This window comes from Pogonomyrmex barbatus, unplaced genomic scaffold (assembly GCF_055798465.1).
Source record: "Pogonomyrmex barbatus isolate J1 unplaced genomic scaffold, ASM5579846v1 scaffold10, whole genome shotgun sequence".
Taxonomy (NCBI): domain Eukaryota; kingdom Metazoa; phylum Arthropoda; class Insecta; order Hymenoptera; family Formicidae; genus Pogonomyrmex; species Pogonomyrmex barbatus.
The window spans coordinates 2,426,579-2,450,983 of NW_028297099.1; the positions used below are offsets into that span (position 1 = coordinate 2,426,579).

General features: G+C 45.6%; 1 protein-coding gene across 4 annotated transcripts in view; it reads left to right on the forward strand.

The window, feature by feature from the left end:
- mam (neurogenic protein mastermind) overlaps positions 1 to 24,405 on the forward strand; it is a 162,730-nt gene that overhangs the window by 102,869 nt on the left and 35,456 nt on the right. For 2 of the 4 annotated variants that reach the window (XM_089085548.1, XM_089085550.1), the window contains exon 2: positions 8,802 to 10,562. In XM_089085548.1, the coding sequence (XP_088941674.1) occupies positions 8,802 to 10,562 (1,761 nt within the window). The remainder of the gene's footprint in view (positions 1 to 8,801; positions 10,563 to 24,405) is intronic. The other 2 variants (XM_089085549.1, XM_089085551.1) reach the window with 1 other exon arrangement.

The following is a 24,405-nucleotide window of genomic DNA, read 5'->3' on the forward strand; positions in this document are numbered from 1 at the left end:
AGAATTAGGTCAAGAAGTTTCCTACGAGGAATCTCTCGTACGACGGCCTGCAGCTTTTTTCTACCCTCGTTTTCACCATTGCTCCCTGGGAATCTCGTTGAATTCGCCGATCTCATTGAATTCAACCCGTGTTCTTTCTCTCTCTCTCTCTCTCTCTCTCTCTCTCTCTCTCTCTCTCACATTCCGGTAGCTTTCAGTTATCAGGTAGCAATTATCTTTTATGCAATGCTCTTTTCAGCTTATTATCGTTTTCGACTTAATTCCAATGCGACGTGTTATATTTATTCGCGCAATTCTTCAAATTCTAGCGATATTAATCTTTTTGCGTCACATCTATTTTTTTTCCATCTTTTTCGTTATTCTCGATGTGATCATTATCAGGGCTCGTTCGAAAAGCAAGGCGTCTTCATCTAACTTCATGCGAAGTTGTTTAACTTTGAATTTTTATATCGAAATGCACTTCGCAGATATTTAACGGCGAGCAGTAAATCGTTCGTCAGGGAAAGAAACGACCCAAAGTTGTTTGAAAGATTTATAGGTAAAAGATACAGCGCGACTACAGCGAGTAATACTTTACGTCGCGCTTTGCATTCATTATGGAAGGAAAATTTCTGTGTAAATAAGTAAATTACTTCGTTTTATGGCTGCGTAATTGCCGGGAATAATTAATAATTGGCAATGTCATCAAAGAGCAAGACGAGCTCATCGATGCGAGCGGGAGGAGCTCTCAGACGAACGCGAGACTTCAGTGGAGGCTGCAGTGGCACAAGGATGACCGCGAAAAATGGCACGGCGCTACGCGACGCGACCGGAATCCTCCGAGGACTCTCGTAATGGAGTTGTATCAATAATACACGACCGTAATAACTTCGGGACCGAGGGGGCTGCCACACCTTATTAACCGCACCGCTTCGTGATTGTATAGCGTGTTCCTTCGCGCACGTATCTGGGGATCATTGCGATACTCGCAGAAGCCGAGTGCAAATATGTAATAAATACGCCGTCGGGTTTCGGACATAACTACTCGTTTTAATAACCGCTACGAATTTTTTTTTTTGTAATGTGATATATATATATATATATATATATATATATATATATATATACGCCGTGGTTTGATTCCCGTGGTTGTGATCTGAAAAGACAAATATGGCAACAAAATGAATATTCCGTTGCTCGCGGGTTTTCTGATTGAGCAGTTCCTTCAATTTCAACGCTAATTGCGAAGCTGTAATTTGTGACACGAAGCATGTAGCACAGCGAGGATGATAATTACTACGGAAATTATGCAAAATCTCCTTGACTCAGTCACTCAGTCCTTCATTCTCGAGCCGATCCGGACTCGATTTTTTCCCGGTGAAAATACGAAGTAGCGTTCGGTTAAGAAGATTATTAACGCTCGCTCGTATTGTCGCGCATACGCTGTGCAACACAGCGATATATCGTAATCAGGAGCGAGCGGCTACGTGGTGGGTGCATGGCATTACGTGTCCTCGTTCGCGTGGATGTGCGGTCGTCGGCGTTGGTCGGCCGTTCGGTGGGTCGCACGGCAGATGGACGCTCCGTTCCGTAGAAACTAGGAGGACGCCGGCGCGACGTATTGTCGTCTCGTCGCTCGCGTTGTGTAACCACGTCGCACATATTTGTAACACATTATTGCTCCATTCCGCGCGTTCAGCGCCTCGCCTATAGGCACTTTGTAGGTCGTGCTATTCTGATAATTTCGCTCGCGACTCGACGAGTTGAAATTAATAACGCTGAAACGTATGCCATCCTGACGTTTTTCTTCGGAGAAAAATATTTTCGATATATTCCACGGGACATATATATTTATTTCTATACGCCCACAATACGCATACGCGCGCGCGCGTGTGTGTGTGTGTGTGTGTGTGTGTGTGTGTGTGTGTGGGAATTGGATAAATTCCCATTTGAAATGTTGATATTCCTCGTCGCTTGATTCGACTCGCGCGATTATCTCTCGCACAATTTATTCTCGTCCGTCAGCGCGGGTATAATTTTTTTAAGCGGTTTAACGCGCGACTCTCCACAATCCACGTTAAATCATGCCTGATTATCGGGATATGCGGACAAACGATGCGAGAGCGCCGCGCAAAGTGGCGCCCGACGTCGACGCGGCTCGAAAGCGGCGTGATTCTTTAAAACAGGCGTGACAGTTTGAACCCGTTCGCCCGGCAAAACGCGCGCGCAACGGGTCGCAGCAATAACGATTATTCAAAAGCGCGCGCGCGGGTAACGGGCGCAGCGGGGAATCCATTTTTCCTTTGAAAGCCGATGCGTCGAATTCGCGACCGATAGCGGCGGCGCATTTACATTTGCACGGATGAATATCGTAATTGCATCTGCAATCGTGCGTGCTCTTCTCTCTCTCTCTCTCTCTCTCTCTCTCTCTCTCTCTCTCTCTCTCTCCGTCTCTCACTCGCGCGTCGGTTGCGCGTTTACGACGCAACGGGCGGGGGAGAGGAAGGGAGAAAAAAATCGCTTCGCATCGGCGTTGAAATACCGCCGCGCCATTATACCGCGGAGTCATTTTTGCCGTTCCCGCGCGCGGAGCGCGGATTTTCGGTCGAAATTAAATCATTTCGCGATGTCGCGACGCAAGGGAGAGGAAACGCGGCTGATTAACGACGGGCTGGCGGCGCGCGAAAACCAGCCGAACGTCGAAATTTGTCATAAACATCCGTTACGGCGGTGTGCGCATCCTCGTCCTTCCCCCCCCCCTCTCGTTGTCCCCGTCGAAAACACGCGAAATCCAATCGCGGAATTACGAGGTAGTTCACGCCGCGGACGAGCACCGAGGAAATTCAACGATGCATTTTTTATGCCGGAAGTGAGCGCGCTTGCATTGATCGCGCGGTCTCGAGGCGAAAGGCGTGACATCAGACCGGAGGGAGGAAAAAAGAGGCGAAAAAGGCGCTATAAATTCCTGTCTAAAATATCCGCGTGAACAACGAGGTGGAAGCGATACGCGATCGTGATTTCGTGCAAGGCGGAGGGGGCCGACGGGGAATGTGATCTGAATAAATTCCGCGGCGATAGCTTATCCTGGAAACGACGATTACGTAAACGCATCGTTGCACAAGAAGCGGTAAGTGCCTATCAGTAGGATGATTACGATTCTCGTGTGCCGATTCCGCTCGGTGGAACTGTAAGCCGTATAATTCGGGACCTTCTCGGAGAATTCGAACGGCATCGAAATCAAAATGGTAAAGTTTTTTGTTGTGTCATATATATATATATATATATATATATATATATATATATATGTATATATGATATGATATGATAAAAAAAAATGATTTAACAAAAAAAAAATTGTGTCACTGTGAATAATTTGAAATTGAGATTGTCAAATAAAGTCTTAATGTACATCTTTGTCTTTTTCTTTTTTATATATATATATATATAAAAGATTTTATATATATATATATATATATATATATATAAAAGATTTTATATATATATATATATATATATATATATATAAAAGAAAAAGACAAAGATGTACATTAAGACTTTTTTTGACATAATCTCAATTTCAGATTATTCATCGTGACACAAGTGATACCTGCCTCTTACCAGACGCGTTTTATCTTCGTGCGTAAATAAACCGAAAAACTGTAGCCGCAAGATATGGCAATGTTCGCCGGCCCTCTTCCGTTATCTGCGCTAGTGAATAACTTGGATAAAGGCGGGAGGCTTATCCAAAAAACGCGGAAGTGATAAATGTGCGCGCGTGCACACGGAGCGGAAAGGTGGGCTTGTTGTGCGCGAAAAGCAGACCGCGAGACGTCCATGTGTCACAAAACGTCATCGTCCTCGCCGGCTAATATTTAGGTCGTGTTAATAGTCGCGTCGCGACTGGCGGGAGCGTTGTTAACGAAATGTAACGCTCAATAAGACCGGTGTATCCGCCCACGGATACACACATATACACGAGTGTGCTTGCATATACATAAGGTTGACACGCTTCTTATCTTACCACTGCCACATCGACTTGCCAAGATTCACCACTCGAGATGCCCGATTTGTCACTCGCGATGGTATCGTGAAAACAGGAAATTGAAATAGGAAATAATAAGATCTCTCGAATTTTTATATAATGTGATGTAAAATCAAAAGTATCACAGGAAAAAAGTAAAAATTTTTATAGATAAAGTTGAGACTGCTTGCTGTGCGTTATTAATTTATATATGTGTGTGTGTGTGTGTGTGTGTGTGTGTGTGTGTGTGTGTGTGTGTGTGTGTGTGTGTGTGTGTGTGTGTGTGTGTGTATTAATTATACGACATTGTTATTTTGACCGGTTGTTATTGAAATAATAAAGATTACTTCGCATGATTGCGAAGTATTTTATCTTGTTTGTCAGAAAAGAAGATAAAATAAAATAGAATATATATTTGTCGTGTATTCTAAATTACGTCAAGTCAAAGTCGCTTGCGCGATTAATAAAAAGATAGATGAAAACATGTAAAAGGAAATCGCGGGACACAACAATGACGCTACACGAATCCAAAATGTCAATTCCAAACGTCTGACTCATTCGTAACTTAATCAGTGATACAGCATGTCACGCATTATGGGACAAATAGTGGATATTAAGAGAGGTCTAGTCGTCATACGCTTTGAACGTTGTAATCATTGATTTAATAAATACGTTAATACGATAAATTAACATTTTTACGTATTCTAAGTTGATTCTAGCTGTGGTGTGACTTATAGTAACGCGATCGCCGATCTGTCGAAAGAAAGTGTTTCAACGAGCACGAGGGCGTGCATACACCATATACCACTCGGGAGGTATTCGCGAATGAGCTTTCATTAGAAACTGACGGGGAACGGCACACGGGATGCAGTTAATGAGGTATCCAAGCTGCCCTTTCCGCAGATTCGTTCGCAACCGCATTCCCACGACGTTACGCAAACGTGGTGCAAGAAAATCCGGACGTGACGGCGTGCCGTATCTTGATGAAGTCTACGTTTCTCTCTTGAATTTGGAGCCGCGATCAATTCGTATCGCACGAAAATCGATACCATTGTATCGATCGCGCACTCGGTTCGCTTAACATGTACATGTACAGTATTGGAGTGAACCGCTCGGTAGCGATACGGTATTTCAGTTTCTAACGGCATAAGAGCGCGTAGCCAAGCAACGCTCGCTCTTTGCGCGCGCGCGTAAATTTGTGCGCGCTGCGGATTATTGCTTCCGGACGAAGTGGCATAACTGGGCCTGGGTTCAGCTCGGTTAACTCGCATTCGGGCGATGTAGTCTGGCTGGTTAACCGATTTCGCTTGGAGGTGATAAAGGATGGGGTGGATGAGATCAACTCGCCGCGAAGCGCACGCATCGCGGCGCGAACAACCGTGACGCCACGCTCTCCGAGTGCTTCCACCCCGAGGCGGTCGGTTTTCTCCCTCGACAATCTACTCGCTTCCCCTGATTCTCGTGATTGCGTATTAATTTCTGATCTCCGGGCGTTCCGAGGACCAATCGAATCGCACGCAAATGTTCGTCGATGTGGGTAACGAGGGAGAAGAAGGAACAGGAAGTGCGTAAACAAGTGTCGGAAAAACATCGCCGTGGGAATTATCGTTATTAGGTAGCTATGCAAAATTGCAAACGATGTTCGACTTGCGATTTTTTTCCTTGCGCGAACGCAGATAAGATATATACCGAGCCTCGAGATAAGACGGTTTACGGACGCGTATTACATCACACTTGACAAATGAAGGCTTGTACAATCAATTAGCATACATTGTTACTTACATTGTAGAACGTAATGTAATGTTACACTGAATGACTACGGAGACATATTCAAGTTTATAAATTGAAATGATCTTAAAAAATTTTTTATTTATCTTTGATGAATAAAAGTATACTTTGTTTTATTGCGTGTATCTCGATCGAAACGCAGCGTTGAATGCATCAGTGAGCAAATTTCCTTTGCGATCGACAAGTTACTTCGCTTGCGTTGCAGGTGAAAATGTCGGACGTGATTTCTGCATAAAATTCTCATGATTTTGCCATTTTACGCTTCTGCGAGCGGAAACGTGCTGTTTATCATTAGCGCGCATTTTGACACGGACGGTGTTTTAATTCGCTAATAAAACGTACCTTTGACTAGCGACGGATCGGAAGGAGGCGAGGATCTCGTATTTTCGCGCCGCTGCAAATAGCGCGGGGGACTCGGAGAAAGTAATTAGTTCGAGGAGACTGGCGGAAGTGTAGTTTAAAGTATTTCTTGTTTTCATTTATTTATTTTTTGCCCCGGAGCCAAAGCTGTGGCGGTGAAAGAAGATGGCGGCGGAGAGCGAGGTAATATCGACACGAACAAGGGGGGGGGAAGGGTCGCGGGGATCGTGCTGTTATCTGCCAACCCTTCGACACACACACACCTTTCGTCCTGTGAAATTGCTTCCCTCGCGACCGAAGCCTTTTTCCATCGCCTCGCATCCGTTGCGGCTTGCGCGCATGCAATCACGTTGTGTGCTCTATACAACGTTACACGATCGGGCACTGTAAAGGATTAAGTTCAGTTGCACCTAGACGACAATTCTGCCGATTGCCGAAGAAAAGGAGAAACGTCGTATCGTATAAATACGCAAAAGGAATTAAATAAATTTATATTTTCAATTAATAACAAATAATTAATAATATTTTCAATAACAGTCATTAACCTCTTTCTTTTAAACACGACAGGAAAGGTCATTGTAAATTCGCAAATCGACGCAGCGTTCTTGAGAAATGTTTTCCTTATCACACGATGAGTTTTGTATTTCACCAAGGGGATCATCAAGGACGGAGTTATGACGGGGAGAGGTTCATTTTCCCTACTATAATGTGTTTCATTTCGCGAAATCTAAAAGGGAACGACGGTCCGGTTGCCAAGGACCCGAAGAAACGTCATCCATCTTTACGACGGCAACGAGCACGCCGGTCCTGCGATTGGCGGGAGGATGCTGCTACTGGATAGAGAAAGCTGACAGAATATCGTATTACATCTGCGGAAGACGCGAGATTATTCGAGCTCTCTCGAGCCAGGTGGATCGGGATGACGAGACGAGCGGCGGGGGGGGGGGGGGAAGCGGAACACAGGGGGAACCTCACGTAGAGCGCCCGATTCTCTATTAGAGGGTAATACGTATTATCGATTTTGGGATGAAACCGGGAGGGTTATCCCGGTTCAAATCATGACAAATGTATAGATACACACCGACGCGCGCGCAACCGTGCGCTTGTGCGTATCTATGTGTGTGTGTGTGTGTGTGTGTGTGTGTGTGTGTGTGTGTGTGTGTGTGTGTGTGTGTGCCTCAGTAGAAGCGTTTCTCGCGACCGCACCCTGGAAAAACTTTTTCCAATCTCTCTTGCCTCCTTCTCCTCGCCGCTCCGTTGCCGTGAATTTGTTTGCCCAGCCGAAAACAGGGTCGTCGACTTGGAGATCTCCGCAGAAATCCCTGCCGACGAGAGGTAGCTCGTGGCTCCTAAGCGGATTCGTCTCTGAAATCCGGCGATAATTGCCTCGAGTTTTCTACCGTATTTCGATTATTCGTGATACCTCAATTAGGAATCAGTTGCGATGTTGTCGATATATACTGCCAAGATTGATTGAGGTTTGTTACAAGCTGATACAGTTTGATAAATTTTATTAATAATTTTAAGAAAAAAGTCGTTCTTTCATTATAAATAAAAAACTATGTAAATTCAAATTTTGAATAAAATATAAAATTAATACAATTAAAAATTGTTGGGTTAATAAATAATCTATAATAGAAATACTCAAAAGTCCAAGGCCAGTATTTATAATTTATTTTTAAGATTATTTTAATGATATAAGTATCTATAAAAAAGTTAATTACACGATATTAGTTCATGACATTTTAAAACATTTAAGACAAACTCAATATATGAACAGATTCTGAATATCGAACTAAATTTTATCAGTTATGCTAAAATCGCAAACTTTCTCTCAGAAGATTTATTATATTTTTGATTATAGTCATTTCAGTGAATCAAGATATATTAACATGAATAGCACCAATAAAGATAACGTATAATCCTTTGTTATGCTATTTACTAATTAATGATTACTAATCAATTTCACAATAATGATTACATGATCAATAATTATTTTAATTATGTTTTCTGTATCAATCAATTATTAAACTTGTTAGTCATTGTCTGACGCTGATGAAAATTGTACATGATGGAAGATAAAGTATTATTGAGACATAATATAAATGAAAGATATAATAGTGAGCTCATAGTGAGGAATACTTGAATTCGTGTTACGTGCATAGAATCACGTGCTATCGGGCTTTTGATTCGGGATCGACGATTTTTGTCGAGATATACGAGCCGCGGCATCAGGATCTGGCACTCCGCGAAACAAAACGGTCCTTCGCGGGTGGCCGTCGGCGATCCGTACAAAGACAACGGCTGAAAAAGCGTCGCGAGTATTGACAGGTACGGTGAGAAACTGCCCGAGTTAATCGCAGAAAAAGCTATGGAATCGAGCATGGCGACGAGTTAAATATCTCGCGTCGCTCGGTTCACTCGTCAAGCAACAGAACAGAGCAACGAAAAAAGCGATAGTCGTTTAAAACACTCCGATTTAAACCTCAAAGATCAATACTGACTAAAAAGATATGTGATAAATATAATAAAATTGCTACAATAGTTAGCAAACAATTTTATTGCTGGCAGATTTACAAAGTTGTGTTATTTTCCATTTCCTTCTCGTTACGTCCATCGATAATTCACGATCCTCTCCTTTTTCTTGTTTCAGCAGCCGAAATTCCTCAAGAGGACGACCGAGGAGTTGGAGACAGCTGGTGGTGCTAGTGGCGATGGCGGCTTCGGTGAGCCACCAGTCAAGCTGCAATGCACGCAAGGACAGCATCAGCATCAGCAAGGTCCAGGCGGCGGTGGTGGTGGTGGACCGCATCACGGCCACGGTCAGCATCAACCTGGGAACGGCGCGAATTCAACGGGCCCGACCCCCGGTAGCGGGGGTGGTAATGGCGGTAGCGATGGGAACGAAGGTCTCACCAAATTCCAGGTGCAGATCGTACAACAGTTGGAGTTTACAACCTCGGCGGCGAATAACTCGCAGGCTCAGGCTATCTCCACAAACGTAACGGTGAAGGCGCTGACAAATGCGTCGGTAAAGAGCGATCTCTTAAACGCGTCCTCCTCTCCAAAACCTGGTCCGGACACGCCTACGTCTGCTGCGTCCAGGCCACAGCCCGGAAATGGTAATGGTCCAGGAGGTCCTAATGGACCCGGCGCGAATGGCGGTGGCGCCGGTGGCGCTGCCGGAAGCGGAGGAATCGGTTGCGTCGACATTGGCAATCTTGTCGAATGCAAACAGGAACCCGACAATGAGTTCGTGGATCTGGAACAGTGCGCCGCAGCGCTGGAGAAGGATGCCGCGGCAAATGGTACTGGTTTCCCCGGTTTCTCCGAATTCATGGGCGACGACACCGGCGACGAAATCATCACGTCGGATGCATTTAAGGATCTCATTTCCGAGATATCAGATTTTCATCCAGAATTTATGAAGGACTTTGACTTCGAGGATAAGAGCGTCGATACACTGGCGAACAACGCCGCGGCAGCGGCCGCGGTCGCAGCTGCTGCCGCCAATAATAATAATAACGGCGGCAATAATAACGGACTGCCGACGACGAATAATGGACAGATTAAGATCGAGGATGACAAAGACGCGATCCATCAGCAGCAACAGCAGCAGCAGCACGCCAATGGCGCGAACAACGGCGTCAACAGTAACAATGTTGGTAATAACAATGGTAACGCGATACCAGCTAACTCGAGTCCGGGTGCTCTTGGCTCCTCGCAGTACTCCCCAGCTCGACTTCCTTATTCCGGGCTAGACTTCAAGTCGGAAATGAGTCCGGCGGCACAGACGCTCAAGCAGATGGCCGAGCAGCATCAGCATAAAAGTCAGCAATTGGGCCTGGGCGGATTCAACCCTACGGCGGCCGCGGCGGCGGCAGCCGCGGCGCGTGGTCCAACCGCGAGATCTCCTTATGCCGAGTTTCCTCAATTCGGCGGCGCTTCCGATTATCTCGGTAGTCCTGGCAGCACAGGCCCGACCAGTGGACAAAATCAGGCCACGGCCACAGGGACTGGATCATATCACAAGAATAATGGCACTCCGACCTTCCAAAGTCAGCAGACCAATGATATGTTTGTCAGCTCGCAGACTCAATTCGCCACCGCGGGCCTGACGGACATGAAAAGGCCTCAGCCGACAGCGACGGGCGGCAAACCTGGCATGTTGGGGCCTAGCGGTGGTTACAAGCAACAGTACTCGCCGTACGGTAGCCCGGGTTCGATGCCGAATCATGGCAGTCCGGGATATCCCTTGCCACCCAGAGGATCGCAGGGAGGTGGGCCCAATCAGACCGGTTCGCAAGGACCCTTCAATACAACCTCCACGCCGCCGAGACCTCCTTCGGGACCAGGTACTTCCACTCTGCAAATCAATCAGGCGCAGCAGCTACACATCGGCAACCAGATACAGGTAAGTGGAGTAATCTTTACTGCGAAAAATCGATTCTTTCGAAAACTATTTGATGTGAAATTTCATATAAGAAATATTCTACAATTTACTTTCGCACGAGAGATAGCATTTTTTATCTCGATATTCGAAAATGTAAAAGAACTTTCATTATACAACTTTAATTATATCAACTTGAAATTAATTCCATAATTATTAGATACATATGAACAATCACATCGTATTTTATAAAGCTTATTATTCAAATTGAATCGATTCTAGATGATTGAATAGATAAGATACGTCGTGTCTCTCGAGTTAAACGGATGAAATTTTCCTAAGCTAATCGAGAGCGAAATTCTCAACGGAATATTGATCTTCTTCGATGGGGAGGGAATCCATATCAAATTTTCCAAGTTTCGATATAATAATTTTTTTTAGTCAGCGAACGCCGCTGCCAATCGCTGTTATCATGGCGATCAAGGCGAGCGGCAAGACAATCGAGAATTTCTCGAGGCTGAGCCGAGTGATATCTGTTGCGCCGCGACGACGCGTCTATTTTTGTCGGCGGCATCGCGGGGCATCGTTGGCGACGACGGCGGCGGCAGCAGTGGTGGTAGCGGCGGGCGTCGAAGGGATGGTGACGGCGGCGGCGGCAGCGGCGGTGGTAGCGGTACCGACGTTGTTGGTCGTCGATGAAACGTGGTGATACGGGGGGTAGAAGGGAGCGCTACAGCGTCACGGGGGCGCCGCGACGCGCAACAAGTAGTCTCGTTCCTCCCGCCGGCAATAGCAGCGGCAGTGGCGGCGGCAGTGGCGGCGGCAGTGGTCCTCTTTGTAAATGTTTCCTCTTGCCAGAGTCCACCACCCACGCTCTCATTCCCCCTCCCTCTCTCTCTCTCTCTCTCTCTCTCTCTCTCTCTCTCTCTCACTCACTCTCGCTCTCCTCCCCTGCCAAGCCTTCTGGATGGCACCGAGAATGGGGTAGATGGACAACGAGGGGTTGCGCGGCCGCGCACAGCCGGCGTCGCGACGCCACCACCGCCGTCTGCTCGATTTAACCTGCGCCTGCAATCCGCGTCAATACGCTCCAGTAGTGCTAGTCGCGGGGCTGCGCTCGTGACAATACGCACGTGATACGCCAGCGTCGGTGCACGGCGTCGCGCTGGCGACGAGGTAGCTCGTTCGCTCATTCGTCCGTACAAAGGATTTCACCTGACCGGATGAAAAGGATCTGCTGCACTCGCGTCGATACGCTCGTCGCCATGCTGAATTATATGAGGGCCCTGATTCAATTCGCAACATTGTCGATGAAGGGAGTTGTCTGAATAAAACTGTCAACGGATATGTTCACGTGAACGTATCTCTCGATAAACAATGAGAGCTGATCGTTAGAGAAGCTGATGCGATAATCAAGCTCTCTCTCTCTCTCTCTCTCTCTCTCTCTCTCTCTCTCTCTCTCCCCCCCCCTCCTTCTCTCTCCCTCTCCTCTTCTTGCATTATTTAACAAATATTAGCAGCATTTATTTACAATAATAAATTAATTTAATCGCCTCGACTTCTATTTTTACTGTCGATTCAACGAAAAAGGCGACAGCGTTAATCACATAGAATCCGCGAAGGATTAAGAGCGAACCGCAATTCTCGCGGATTTCCATCGAGTCACAGAAACTCGCAGGATCAGCCGCGGCCCTTTTATGTCAATCCTAGGGGGAAACTTGCTGACCGAGAGAAAATGGTGGCTCTCTCCGGCGCCGCGCGCGAATACCTCCCGCTATAAAATCCTTGGTCCATTGTGGCGGCTGCTCGGACAGATCTTATCTGCTCGAACGGATTTGGACTCGGAAGTGCCTCGTAGTACGAACACGCTTCTCCCTCGTAAATCACGTTAGGTGACGCGTATTTACATCTCAATGCGCCGAGGAGGAGGCGAATAACGCCTTCTCCTCTTCCTCTTTAACCAGGGCTTCTCTCTCGTCGTTTCTCTCATGCCGGTTCTCTCTCGTCCGCAGACTCTCCGTTTTTCTACGTTCAATCCTACCCGCGGATTTGCATTTTTGCTCGGCTGCGGTAATTTTTCGATTCGATTTTTCGACCGATTCGGTACGCGCAATCTCGCTCGCGTAAATACCATCGGCGGAACAATCAACGTCATTGATATCACCCTGACGTCGGTATGATACGGAATTCTCGCGACTGGCAGAGATTCGTTGTATGATACGATAATGGGATCAGCGTGCGCGATATCGTGCGGTTATAATTAATCATCCTCGGAGAGCCTCGAATCACGGAACCCGGTGCGGCTGTCAATGCGGATCGATGGATTTTTCGTCTCGATGTCGAGATATTTTATCGGAGCTCATAAAAAAAAGGAGAGATAAACGGATATTGATGTTGAAATCCCCGCGTCCGACAAAATCACCCTCGAATATCGAGTCGTAATCGAGAATATGAGATAAGCGAAATTAAATCGATGATTTTCTCGTGCTCTCAGTGTCGATCTTCCTGCACTCTTCTCCATCAGAAATTGCTTTTTCACATAGCATCGACGTTGTCATTTACGCGGCTGGATCCGGAAACCGAGGTTTGCTTCATGACTCATAGTGTCGCGCGATCGATTTACATACCGTGACACGACGATTTTCCCACGGTCTTTTCGTAACCTCTCGTCGCCGATCTCTTTCCGAATCGGCGTTGTTATCGGGACGGAAGTCCATCGAAACGGAGCGTGACGCTCGTTTATCGGAGAGCCTTGAAATTGTTGCTCGGCCTGATACGTCTCGAAGTCACAATCGCGTCTAGGAATTTCCCCTCGAGCGCACATTTTCAAGAGGAAGCGGAGCTACTATCGAAAAACGGAATTAACGCGAGAGACAGAAACAGAGAGAGAGAGAGAGAGAGGATTAATTAAAAATTCGTACTACTCGATAGTGTTCGACCACCGTTACTACATAAAGTTGTAATATTGCTCGTTTAGCAATCGATGAAATAATTCTTTATTTATACGCCATGTCGAATATGCAATGTACAAATTTAACCCAACACACAGTGAAAAGCGGCACGAGTATCATCGTTACGAGGAGGGGGGGAGGAGGGAAGGTGGGCGGGGAAAATCGACGTATCGAAATGCCGTGCAAATCAAACGTGCCGCGATGTAATTCGTAAAACTCATTCGGTAAATACGACGCGATCGATATGATTTGCGTAGCGTAGCCCCCTGTCTCCCCTTACCATTCCCCCCCCTCTCCTTTCCCCTCCGTCATTTCGCGAAAGGTTGCGTGTATGTTTATGGACGTTAAGCGGGTTTTCGAAACATTCAACCGCGTCCGCGTACGCTCGCAGCGAATATTAATTTACCGCTAATTACGGAAATCGCGGATAGTAACGTTGCAAACAAACGCGCGAATGCCCAATAAGAATTTATTACTGCAGCTCGTTACCGATTCGCGCGTTAATGGGCGACGCGTTTCCCAGAGTCTCGCGTAGCGAGGATTCAGAGAGGAAACGTTGGCCGCGCCGGAGTTATCTTCCTCGCGAGGAGAAGAATAACACGTGGAGTGGATTTCGTGGAATCTTCTTCGCATCGCGAGCTATGCCGGGAATTTCACGCAGATGAAAATGCCGCTTCCAGTGGCGTAACTGGCGAGGGTGCAGCATCCACTTGCCTGTCGCCGCCCTCTTCCTCTCCCTCCCTCCCTCCCTCCCTCCCTCCCTCCCGCTCTCTCTCCCCCGCCGCGGTGAGATGTATAACTTCACGATGAGTTAAAAGTTGATGAAAATTTTAGCGCAAACTACTAATTCCGCTAATTAAGTAACTCCTCATTTAGATTATGCCGTCCAATTTCTGTATTTCTATCTCGTAGATTCCTCGTGGCATTAACATCACGTGTGCTATATCGGAGTGAAATTAATGCTTACATTTCGACTCTTACATTCGAGCAGTCCGGTCGATATCCTGTCCAGATAGTATCGGCGACAAATGCAGATCAGCGTCGATTATTCGCTGTCGAAATAAAATGGGTCGATCGCATGCGGTTAATAACCTCACCTTATGTAAAGCAGTGTCCGCGGCTTAATTGACGAAATATTCAAATTACCCGATTTCGAGGTGCGTTTCGAGGGCGCCAAGGAGCAGTCACGCCGCGCATTCAAATGATAATCGTCAAATGATAATACGCACGCGAGTGCGCTCCTTCTCCCTCGTTTTCTTCTTCCTTCTCTTCTTCATGGAGTTAACACCTTTCCCTCGTTGGCGATGTTCGCTTCGACCATCGAGACAATCGGTGAAATATGCGCGATCAACCGGGCTCTCGAAAGGGTTATCGATGTCGTCAATCTACATAATGCGTAATGAGCGCAAAAAGGATGTCGTTTTTTTTTTCGCGTCACCTCTATTTTGACCCTGGCCGAAGTCCACGCTCCTGCCATCTCGTCACTATCGCCGAACGATCGACCAGTAGTGTCTTCCATAAGTTAACATTTAGTGCCTCGCTTTTCTCGGATGAGATACTTCAATCGTAGACGGTTGTCGGTCGTTGTCGTACGAGTCGACCGATTACCTCGGACCGGAATACCTCGACATCGACACAATTCACAATCCCTGTCGCTTGCTGATAAAAAAAAAAAGTTGCGCTGTGTGTCGGATAGATATCCGTAACTCGTTGTTCCCCAGCTCTCGAATTGCCATCTGTATATCTACCAGTATATGTTTGTATACTCATACAGCGTCGGCGCGCCGCTCGACGTGTGTAACGCTGTTCTCAATTTGTTTCTACACCGCGCGCGTACCACTTGAAACGTGATTCGATAATGAAACAGCACTGGTCCGTCGTCGAGCCGATTTTCGCGCGTCCGAATACCTCATATTATTCGACGCGCGCGGATGCACCGTGCATCGCCATCCCCCCCCCCCCGCCCGCCGGACGCTATTAATTTGACGAAACATACAATTGACTTTTAACCGCTCGCGCACTCTCATTCGGCGTGTGTTTTATTTATCGCTCTCGAGCTCGCGCGCACGCGCGCGTTTTCTTTCCGCGTCGACGTGACGTTCGCGCGATTAATTACCCTATCGGCGAGTCGCGAATCCCTGCGAATAACGGCACGCGCGTGTTTCCCGTAAGTGTCCGCGCGTTGGGTTTAATGCAACGCTCCTGAAAATCGGCGCTCGTAATCGGCGCGACGGCAATCCGTCACGATAAATCGTGAATGGCGCGGCGTTCATAAATTAACGCCGCGCTCTTATCGAAGAAGGACGCGCGACGACGCATCGACGGGTACATCGGCCGCGTAATCGCCGCGTCGTCGCAAATTGCGATGAGCGAATTGCCGGCACCGTAACCTCGTGCAAGCTGCGCAATTCCCTATCGCGCTAAATGCCTCCACAGTCGTAATCGGCGAACGCGCGTTTTACTGTAGCGAACGGACGGGCAGGTACATCAGGCAGGTACATCGCCACTCCGCATTACGATTTGCTCGCGCATATCTGTGGTTCGCTTTACGCGCGATTCTACGGATCTTATTCGGAATAATTAGAAAAGATAGGAAAGTCTACGTCAATATTGATATGTTTTTTATTTGTTATTATTAAAATAGAGAATTCTGTCGGTTTTGCTGAGGTATTTAAAAAATTTAGTTGGATAAAAGTCCGAAAATAATTTTGCAAATCAAAATAATTACGTCAAACATTTAAGATGATGTTACTGCAAAAATTTTTGATATTTTATTTTATCTATATCTATATACTGACCACATCTTTAGAAAATTTCAAAAAAACTTTTTTCCGTGATAATTGATCCGTATATATATATATATATATATATGACGACTAACGTTGATTATAGTGAATACATCTTTCTCGTGTATCATGTACACGGTCTATAACGTCTTTAGCTCGTGATTTTACAGACATGCTCGTCGATTCCGCACGTCATGTGGTATAGGCGACGATGTAGTCGCCGCTCGCACACCAACACGGTCGGGCATAATGTACGAGGCGCATTCCACAATGCTCGTGCATACCGCGCTGAAATCGATATCCACGTCCCTCTGTTTGCAACCTACATCGCGCCGGTCCTGCACGGTCTATCCCCGCTCGCAGATTGACCAGACATTTTCTCTTTAAGTGATCGCGAGGCACACGCGAAATGCGTACTCGTCCCTACAATTTTTCACGAGGCCACCGGTAGATTTGCGATACGAAACGCGAACGAAAATTAATTTTACATGTTTTTTTTTTTTTTTTCCCAAAATCGCCCGACAGTATCGCATCCGCTTGAACGCCGTATCGGAAATGACCGAAAATATTGTTGGGGGATTCATTATTTTTATATCGGGTGAAAAAACGCATTAATTTCTGTTCTCGAATTCGGTTCAATTTTACGCGAGAAATGAAATTCGACGATATGCCCCTACGGGGCATATCCCATATTAACGAGGCACAAATAACGTGATGCCCAACCCCCAACCGTATTCCGCTTGCATAATAATCTCCGAAATGTCATTTCGCATCGAATCCACTAACAATTAGTAGCGTAAAAATAATGTCAGAGTTTTGCGATATTTCGCCTGATTTATATAATCATGCAGAGATGAACGTCATCGAGTCTACGGATATTACGCGAGTAATTAGCTTGAAAAGCTAGCTTGTTATCTTTCTCGCGTGTATCCAGATTGTTTATTACGTGGAAATGTCTAGAGTTCTCAAAAAATTTGCTTATGCCTGAAAAATCAAGGAATTCTCGGGAGATTTTTTTCAGATTTCAGTAAACATTCTGATTATCTATATTTTGAAACTGAACTATCAATTTTTTCATTTATAATAGGTTGTAAATTTATACACGATGGTGTAAATTTATTTTATATATATATATATATATATATATCTTTTGGATGTATGAAGCAAATGATTTTTTTCATGTTCAGAAAGAGAGAACGCGAACTTGAAAGGTAACTGGCAGTTCGATCGATCTCGCGATCCGATGACGCGGCGCCGATCGTCATTCTCGGATTGACGTAACGGACGCTCGTCATCGCCGATGCGCCGCGCGGGTAAATATCTTGCCCGCGGCAAGGACGAGAGCGGCGCCGCGCGGTATGTTCACGCTTGCATGCGACGCGAGAGCGTCGACGTGTGAGCGCGAGCGTGATCATCATCGTCATTGTTTTGCCTGTCCGGCGCTGCCTGTCCGGCGCTCGTTCGCCATCGAGGCGCCTCCGCGCCTCTCCAACGTCGTCTTCCAACGTGCGAATCCGGTTGACTTGCTAATTTTAACTCGACCGTGACACCGCGCAAGTGCAACTATATCGCGCGGGACTCCGCGCGCGATTGTCCCGCGCGAGCGAGCGAGCGAGCGAGTTCCCGAGGAATTCACGATTCCACGCGTTCGAGCGTACACGCACGCATATATGTAGGTATGTACCCACCCGGCGACTTCTCGATTTTTTTCTTTTTTTTTTACGCTCGTTTTTTACGCTCGAGTGAAACCTACGTGCGAACAAATCGCCCGATAAAGCTCGACTGCGGGATTATCGAGAATCAGCGGAATCCCTATCGTGTACAGCGTGACTTGCGTTGTATACGGGTATTACATGTTATGTATATTAATCCACGCGCGGCAACGGACTATGACTCGCGGAAATACCAAGGATGTCAGCACGCGGTTGTTTGTAGAAATGGGTGCACGTGTTCTTTGGCCAACATCCTGCGAATGATACCGTTGGCGACGTACCTGCACCATGCAATTTCAGGGGAATTATAAATCCTTGCTCTACGAACGTTTCTCGTGCATGCACGAGCTCAAGAAGATTGAAACCTGCTCGCTAAAAGTAGAAATATAGAATTTTTTTTCTAGAGATTTAAGATTCGATCGCACATATTTTTTAAAATATATTTTTTTGATGTTTATCTTCTTTGTATTATTAATTCTGATTGAAATTCCATGGAAGTCAAGTCTATTTGAAGTATGTATCGCGCGATAATGAGAGTCGATCTCTACGAATGCGCAAGGAGTGCCGTCTTTGTCGGGTTTTTTGCATCTTTTATCAAAATTACGAAGTGTCAGCGAGTATTTTCGTCCGGCGCGATTCCGACGCGCGGCGATATTCTAAAGTATACATCGCTCTCATATGTAACAAGGCTAACAAAGTCCGCAAGACAAATGATGTAGCCGAGCTGCACGTGTCCAGTGGCGTCGGACGTTCCGTTCTTCTTGCCGTTACCTTGCCTACAAATTTTTTTAAAGCCCTAGGCTTTACGTCTACCTTACGTGCAGATTTTGCAATTTTGAACATTATACACAAAATCGCGAATGATCGATGATTGAAAATATGTTTTTTTCCTATTTGTTTTCCTCGAGGACTGTTCGTCATGTTCTGGAACTTGGCGACTGTCCGGGTTTGCGAACTCTCTTCCCCAGAGGCGTTGAACGCGTCTTTTGCTCCGAGGATATCGGCGCCATCGCTATCCCTGGCCGTCGCTCGGCTCTGGCACGTCGCCGAGGATATCGCGGCTTGCCGAACGAACGCGTCGACAAGTAGCCCGACCGCAAGCACGCGTATTTTTGGTGCGGCGTTCCGCGGAGTGGCGGCGGCAACGGCAGCGACCAATAGTGACCTCTTCGGGGAACTATCGAGCGCCTTCTGGAACTCATAACTATATATTTGATCCAGGCCAGATAAACATCTCTCAAAAATAGTAGAGCCAGTCGGCGTGTAGCAACAAAGTTGAGTCGGCGGCGGCGGCGGCGGCGGCGACGGCGACGACGGTGCTTTTAAATCGCGATTCGTCTTCCAGAGGAATTCTCCCACTCCGCCGCGCCACTCTGTCTTGAAGTCGCGTCATTTTTTTCCATACACCGCGAGATCGTAAGCGAAACCGCATGCGGTCAGACCGCTCCCGCTCGCGCGCTTCGATCGCGCCGTGTTTCTTCTTTCCCCGCGGACCGAGATTAGCTCGTCTCTAAAGATAGGTCGCTACGTATTAATGTCGCGCGCTGCCTTTAAACGCGCGCGAATACTTTCGTCGCCTTAAGAGGATTTGTTTAACATGATGATTACATCATATTGTAGTTTTTATTTATCATTCCTTCATCAATTTCCATAATACGGAAATTGCACGGAAGTAGCAGATTTGCTATCGTGCTCGCGCTTACGATCTTTTAATGTAGCAGGACCTTTTTTGACAAACTTAGAATCGATGATGCTCGATCGCGACTCAACACGATAAGGATTCTCTTCCGAGCGTCGGCCATCTCGTTCGTCGATGCTTCTGGTTTCCGTCGTCTTTGACGCAAAAAGAGGCCACGATCCGGGTGCAATCGCAACCGACTGCAAATAACTCGGGCTCCGACCAACATGGGATGCCACGCTTGTAAACGCGTTCTTTCGATCGAGCAGGCGCCTCTCCGCAACAGTGCACTCCCTGAATCTACTAACTAAATCTACAAACACATGAGAATGGATAAAGATGTTTTTTTTTTTGGATAATTTTAAAGCGATTGTTAATGATATAAATAATTTAATTTCCGTTTGAATTTTTGACAAATTTCATTGATCCGTACAACACATTTTTGAATTCACTCTATATACAAACATTTTCTATTATCTTATTGTAAAGAGATGAAATATATATATATATATATATATATATATATATGAGATGAAATATATATATATATATATATATATATATATATATTATTTTTATTTCATGATGATAATATTTTTAAAGAATACTTTAATTCTCAAAGAGAAATGGTAAAAAAGAAATTCAGATTTTGCGAGCACTCGCTGGTTTATCGTGATGTTGGTCGAAGTAACATCTTAAAAGATATACAATGTGGTCATCAACGGTGGCACCTACATAGAGGGGACCTCATATGTTGACCGCTCTATTTTCCACTCGCGACTCGGTCTCCAGCTGGCTTGTCTGCGTAACCGTGGCGACGATAAAATTCGTTTACGAGTGCATTAGACGCGCGAGCCGCGGCTTTGTGCGATAGTCGCTTCCGTTCCACTTGTAAATCAAGAATTTAGCTTGGCGTTGCTCGTGACTCTCTCTCTCTCTCTCTCTCTCTTTCTCTCCCTCCCCCCCCTTCGCCTCCGCCGCAGATTCATTTCGCCGCCACTACGCTATTTTTAACGCGGTAGCTACTAATTCCTTCTCGATGACATGGCGAACCCCTGCACGCGTGTGTTCGACTACGTTTAATCTCTTTCCCTCTTGGTCGATTGTAGCTCGTTAATTACAAGAAGAGTCAATGACCACTTGCCACGGAATACTTAGGTGTGTTCAGTAATCATTAACAGTAATTAGCGTTGTCTAAAAATGGAGATATTTTAATATGAAAAATACGTTTGCAAGAAGTTAGATCTCGCATTGCAATTAATATTATTTTAAAAGTGCGCTATTTAAATCTTTGTAATTATCTATTTATCGAATTTCCTAATGATAGGGACGAAGTGACAGAACAGAATTTAATTGTTTATCGATAATATTAGAATAGAAATCAGATGATGGAAGATGAGATTCAAGCTTGTCGGTATTATTGATGAAATTCTCTGCACTGTTACTAATCCGTTTCTCTTGGCGTTACTAATAATAAGATTTTATTTAACGATGATTGAGAATTGCGGGAGAGCAGAGCTTGCACTCATTTTTTCAAAAACAATACTTAAATAATAATCACATTATTTTTTCTGTATTTACTTAACTTCCCTACTTCTTAATTTCCCTAATTATCTTTCTCTTATTTTTATCAATGTCATTTAATAATATTTCGATGTCTATGGCTTTCTAATAGCATAGTGTCGTGATGTCATAGCACATTTAGATGAGATTATTGCTCAAATGAATAAAACTTCGACATCGACTTTTGTCTAACAAGTGCGTAGCATTTCTACGCCTTGCGTGCGTTTCGATGTTTACACGCGCGCTCCTTGTACATACGTGACGTATGAAGACATGATAATTAGGCGTGGCTAACGGCGACGAGATGCTCTCGATGATACTGGAGACTGTCTTCCCGTATAAAACGTGACGTAAGCACGATCTAATACTGATCTCTTTGGCGGCCGTCCTCGCGCGTTCGACGCTTTTGCGCGATGCGATCGTAGCGATACTTGGACTATATTCTACTATTACGTCTTATGCCTTCGATAACCTAGCTCGTGATATTTTATCATGCTGAATACGTGTCTCGGATAAAAATTTAAATAAGATTGTCGCTGAAAAACCTGAAGAAAATCTTAAAAAATATCTTTCACAGAAAGTCTGAAATCAGAAATCTCGAGGAGATAGGAGAAGAATCTTCTTACCTTTACAAAAATTTTTGTTATGTTGTTATTATTATTATTATTATATCACCTCGATCAAGAGTCATCGATCGTTATTCGCCGTGGAGTTTTAAAGAAAAATACGATGATTCACGTCTGTTTCCGCGGTTATTAGTTGGAATTGAGTCAAGGTGGTTCGCATATAAAGTGGAACAAATCTTTCTTCGTAGACCCGTAAGGACGCGAAGAGAGGGGAAAAAAGACCATTTAAATGCGCACGCATGTGATCCAATGACAGCAATACTATACTTTTTATTGCCGTCATTAAGACAGTATTGGTCATAATTCACTGTCACTTTGATGTTCGCGTGCTGCGTCCTTGGCGTGGTGGTCGCGCTTATAGGCTCTTCTAGTTTGTTGCAACAGTATATTAATTCACTTTTCAACTCCATTTTGCGGAAGTCGACATTTACGCGATAAAGTCGCGTTACGATGGGTTCCGCCATGCCTACTCATTCTAATCACTCACGTTCGGACGATCGCGCGTGAAACCTCGCGCGTATATTCCTCCGCATTTTTCCAACTGCATATTTTTTCTTTTTTTCTTTTTTTTTTTTTTCTTTTTCTTTTCCATGCCGACAGTAAACTCTCTTGACACGTCACATGCGCTTGCGAGACGCGCGCGAGAGAACGAGATATACTGCGCGTTACGCGGGAGAGTTTACGACCGATTCAATGAAGCATAAAGCGCACCGCGGCTCTTATTCAATGTTAATTTCATTCGCGGTAGACACGTGTGGACCGTCCGTCGTGCCGTTTATTCGCAACGACAGAGACGACGACGAGGACGAGGACGAGGACGAGGACGACGACGGGGGCGGAAGTTACACCCAGCAGCTCGAGTCTCGTTGTGAGCAAACGCGGGAACGCTGCACGACAGGTCCGATACGTCGAAAGCAGATTAAAAACGTGCATGCCGAGTATGTGCCGAGTGAACGCTTTTAATCGAATAAATATGTTCGCGAGACGCGAACCGCGATAAATCGATCGGCAACGACGGTAACGTTGACCCGGCGTCGGTTGTAAAATCCGGCGAGCCTGGTATTTTTGGAGTTTGTACACGGCGGGCTTTCGGTTCGCGCGAACGATAATATTACGTCAGCACAATTATAACGAAAATAATAATTATTCCTGTCTACGCGAAAAATATTGAACAGATATATCTTTTATTTTTGATTTACGTGTGTATACATACGCGAAAATGTACGCCGAGAATATTTTGCCGTATATATATTTTCCACTGGCGTCCGTTACGTATTTTTGATATATTTTGTATATTTTTATTCCGTGGCACCGCGTTTTCTTAAAAAGCGTTATTTTGTTATAGATATATTACATTACACATTACTGATTGTTGGCAATTAGACGAAGGGACACCTAGGCGTCCTATCGCGATAACATATTTAGATTCTTCACTTAGATTATCGATATTCCCATACATTTCTACTACATGATTTCTTCGTCCGATCATATTCTGGCTATACTACTTGTACTCGAGGGGTGGCAAGTCATGTTGATTATCGATGATACGCGATTAAATAGGCATTACACGATAAAAATAAACGAAAATATCTGAAATATATATCGAAATGATATTATCCGTATCGTACAAAATCCACGAGGATTATATTCGTACGTATTCGATTAGTGAAATTTTTCTTTTTTATCATTTAGCTCTGCGGTGATATAAATTTTATTATTCGCATTAAACTGCACAATCTCCATTGCGTTGCAATGAAGTTAATTGTAATAGTAATCCCGGAAAAGAGCTCGCTGGCATGCGATTTGCCGGATGACATCAGAAAGAAAGTTATTAAACTGAGAGCGCGCGAGAGGGCGGCAAAGCACCCCGTCTCATCCCGAAAGTCTCTATAGGGTTTCTAGGGTGCTCGGGACGAGTCGGAAGAGAGGGAGGGTAAGGGGGAAGAGGGAGGATGAATTTGTCGGGGACAGTGCCGTAGCGAGTCGGAGGCAGGACTCAGATCGATGCGTCGCTCGGCTCATCACTTATTTACGCCTTCATTACTGTAAACAATGCATCTCCCTTTACGTCCGGTCTCTCCTGCCGTTCGTCCTCTCATGCCTGTCTGCCTGCCTGCCTACCTATCTACCTACCCGACGCCCGTCTATCTCGTCCCGTCGTTCATCTCGCAGTCATATACTCCGCGAGAGCCATTCCATCGCGCGCAAAGCTCCTCGTTCCTCTGAAAGCAACTCCGTCTCCCAGATGTATTTTAAAACGACTCGCTCTCTCGGCGCGCTCTTTCGTATCTACTCCTCTCCGTCTGTGTCCGTGCGCGCTCCCTTCTCCCTCCCGGCCGCACCCTCTCGTTGCCCCTTGTTCTAATAAATATTAAAGCGAAATTCCGTGGAACACGGCGCGATATGTGATTAGCGACATGGCTTTTTTTGTAACGACAAAAAGCGGCATGAATTTGTTAACTTCTGGTATTCGACGAGGAAGGAATCAAGGTTTAATGGGCGAGGGATGTAAAATACGTTGCGTAAAATATTCGAAATATTTTATTCGGAA